At 47.9% G+C, this 2,884-nt stretch overlaps 1 protein-coding gene across 1 annotated transcript; it reads right to left on the bottom strand.

Moving 5' to 3' along the window:
• Positions 1-666: 666 nt before the first annotated feature.
• LOC120667039 (thaumatin-like pathogenesis-related protein 3) lies at positions 667-1,540 on the bottom strand. The gene has a single exon (XM_039947048.1). The coding sequence runs from the start codon at positions 1,479-1,481 to the stop codon at positions 951-953; it is 531 nt and encodes a 176-aa protein (XP_039802982.1). The 5' UTR covers positions 1,482-1,540; the 3' UTR covers positions 667-950.
• Between the last annotated feature and the right edge of the window lie 1,344 nt (positions 1,541-2,884).

Here is a 2,884-nt window from a genome sequence, read left to right on the forward strand (position 1 = left end):
AAAGTCCATTCTAGAACTTCTATAATGGTTCCGCTGGCTCTCCTCACCGTTGGTCAACCTGCATGGAGCATTTTCTTAGGAAGGAAGAGTTGTAATATGGGGACCATATCTAGTGCAAATCAGGGTAGTTGTGCAAACTTGCAAACTATGGATTCAGGCCACATGATTCTAATCTGATGGCTCCCTTTAGAGGTGGGTTTATTTTGCACTTAAACTCCCACCATTAGCAAAGCTAATCACAGTTTTGGAAAAAAAAACCCCCTCCAAATCTCTTCTTTCCTCTATCCTCTCGTTCACCTCACTCACATCGGTGGCAGCCACGCGCGCCCGAGCCCTCGATGTCGCCGGCTGCGCCTCCGCCAACTCCGTGCTTGCCCCGCTGCCCCCGCGCCCGTCGCCTCCGGCAGCGACCTCCATGGCGGCGCGGTTGGACTCGGCGCCAGCTCCAGCGGAGGACTACATGGAGGCGCGCAGCGGAGGGCAGCATGGCGGCGGCGGTCTGCAGCATGGTGGCGGTGCCGCCTAATCAGTCGTTTTAATTTGCTCATCACGTCGTGTGACAGATTGCATTTTCCCTATTTATAGGCAATTAGCTAAGCATCGACGGAATCCGGCCAGACCATCATTTGTGACAGCTTAGTTAGTCCTTGATCGCTAAGAAGACAATAACCGAGATCATCACAAATTACATGCCATGTTTGTCTAAAAACATTATGTATGTGATAATCGAAAAAGACTTATTACATCATCATCCGTATTTTGAAGCGCTACGGGTACATAAATCCAGTTACAATCATGCATGCACGCGCGTGGGCGACGACTTTTATTTCACGACATCGATCGCCTTATTCATCATCATCAGCTTAATTATTCTCCACTATATATAGTAGTACATATATTATCATCATGTATATATGCATCGTTCGTTCGACGACCAGCTGACGGCCTGATCATGGGCAGAAGGTGACCTGGTAGTTGCTGTTGCCGGCACACGCATGGGTCTTGGTGTCATCGTTGGGGAAGAGGTAGGCGTCGGGGCATCCAGGGCCACTGCAGTGCAGGTTCACGCCGGTGCTGCACGAGAAGTCCATGGCCTGGTTGAAGCCGTCTACCAGCGAGATGTCGTAGAAGTCCTGGGCGCCGCCGATGGTGAACTCGGCCAGCGTCGCCGGCGGCTGCCCGGAGACCGTGCAGGACAGCGCCCCGGCGCAGTCGGCGCTGTCGCAGTGGCCGCTCCCGCCGTTGAAGGAGCAGCCGGTGCGGCCCCAGAACCTGCCGCTCGTGCCGGCGGGCACGTCGACGGTCCACGTCTGGCCTGGGTCCAGCTGCGTGCCACCGCCCACCGGGATGCCCGCTGGCCACACCGTGTAGCCGCAGTTATTCTTTATGTTGAAGGTGGCCGCGCTGGCGCCGGCAGCGAAGGCGGCGAGGACGAGGAAGAGGACCACCGACACCGAAGAGGCAGCACGGGACGCCGCCATTGATGACGATGCTTGTGTTGTCTAGCTAGTACGTGGCCGGTTAGCTAGAGCTCAATTTGTAGTGTGGGAGGAGTAGTTATGGAGCGTGAGTATTTATAGATGGCAACGGGCTTAAAGGTCAGGTCTTTTGGAATGAGAAAGGTGCCCAGCTGCTTGGTGGCCAATACTGGCTGACGACAGTAACATATTGAGTACAAAAAAGGAAATTTTTATTCCGTCCTCTGCATGAGTTTTGCATCAACTATTCAGTATTACTAATCTCAAAAAAAAAAAAAACTATTCCGTATTACAATTCCAGGCTCCGGTTGATTAAAGCAAGCTCTGAAGAAGAGGGGATAGAAAAACTGAGGCGTATTACACGGCAGTAATTGTGCGACTTAATTAAAGTACGTCCACATAGCCCCGTTTAGTTACCAAAAAATTTCACCAAAAATTTTTTGTCTCCCCTTTAGACACATGCATAGAGCATTAAATGTAATTAAAAAACAAAACTAATTATACAATTTGGATGTAAACGACGAGACAATCTTTTAAGCTTAATTAGTGCATGATTAGTCATAATAAGTGCTACAGTAACCCGCATGTGCTAATGATGCGGTCAAAAGCCTCAAAAGATTCGTCTCGCGGTTTCCAAGTGAGTTCTGAAATTAGGTTTTTAATTAGTATTCGAAAATCACTTCCGACATCTGGTCAAATATTTGACGTGACCTTTAGACTAAAAATTTTCATCAACTAAACGGGCCGCGGCACAAAGGCCTCCACGGCGAGGCGCACAGGAATACTGCAGGATGTAGTCAGCAACAGACCTCCCTTTTATGTTGAAAGATACGTCTATATGGAGTACGCTCCTTCCAGATGATCCAAAATTACTAGAAGCACAAGGAAGGGAGTCTTGTAGTCTTGTGCTGAAATTTTCTTATATCTAACTGCCGAAATTTACGGAAGAAAACATTAAATGAATTGAATGTGGAAAATACTAGTACGTGGCTGGTGGCGGGCCAAACTTGCATTGCAAGAGATAGATGGAGGGATGGAAATGGTCAAAGAGATCCACCAGTCAGCAGTCAGCTCTCTATATATGGAGACTTGCATTGTCACAGAACATGCATTTTGGTGTAGTGACCACATCCTCGATCTTGTGCATGCTCGCTCATGACAAAATCTGTGGAAAATATATATGTGGTTCGCGGACAAGTCAGCAAGTCCACCCTCTGGAGAGAGACCTAAGGCTCTGTTTAGTTCCCAAAAATTTTAATACAGTACTCATCATATCGAATCTTTAAATTCATGCATGAAGTATTAAATCCAGTTGAAAAAATAACTAATTACAGAGTTTAACTGATTAGAAGGAGACGAATCTTTTTGTGCAAATGTCTGTCCGTTGGAATTGACAAATAAAGGTG

Source organism: Panicum virgatum, chromosome 3N, assembly GCF_016808335.1.
Source record: "Panicum virgatum strain AP13 chromosome 3N, P.virgatum_v5, whole genome shotgun sequence".
Lineage (NCBI taxonomy): Eukaryota > Viridiplantae > Streptophyta > Magnoliopsida > Poales > Poaceae > Panicum > Panicum virgatum.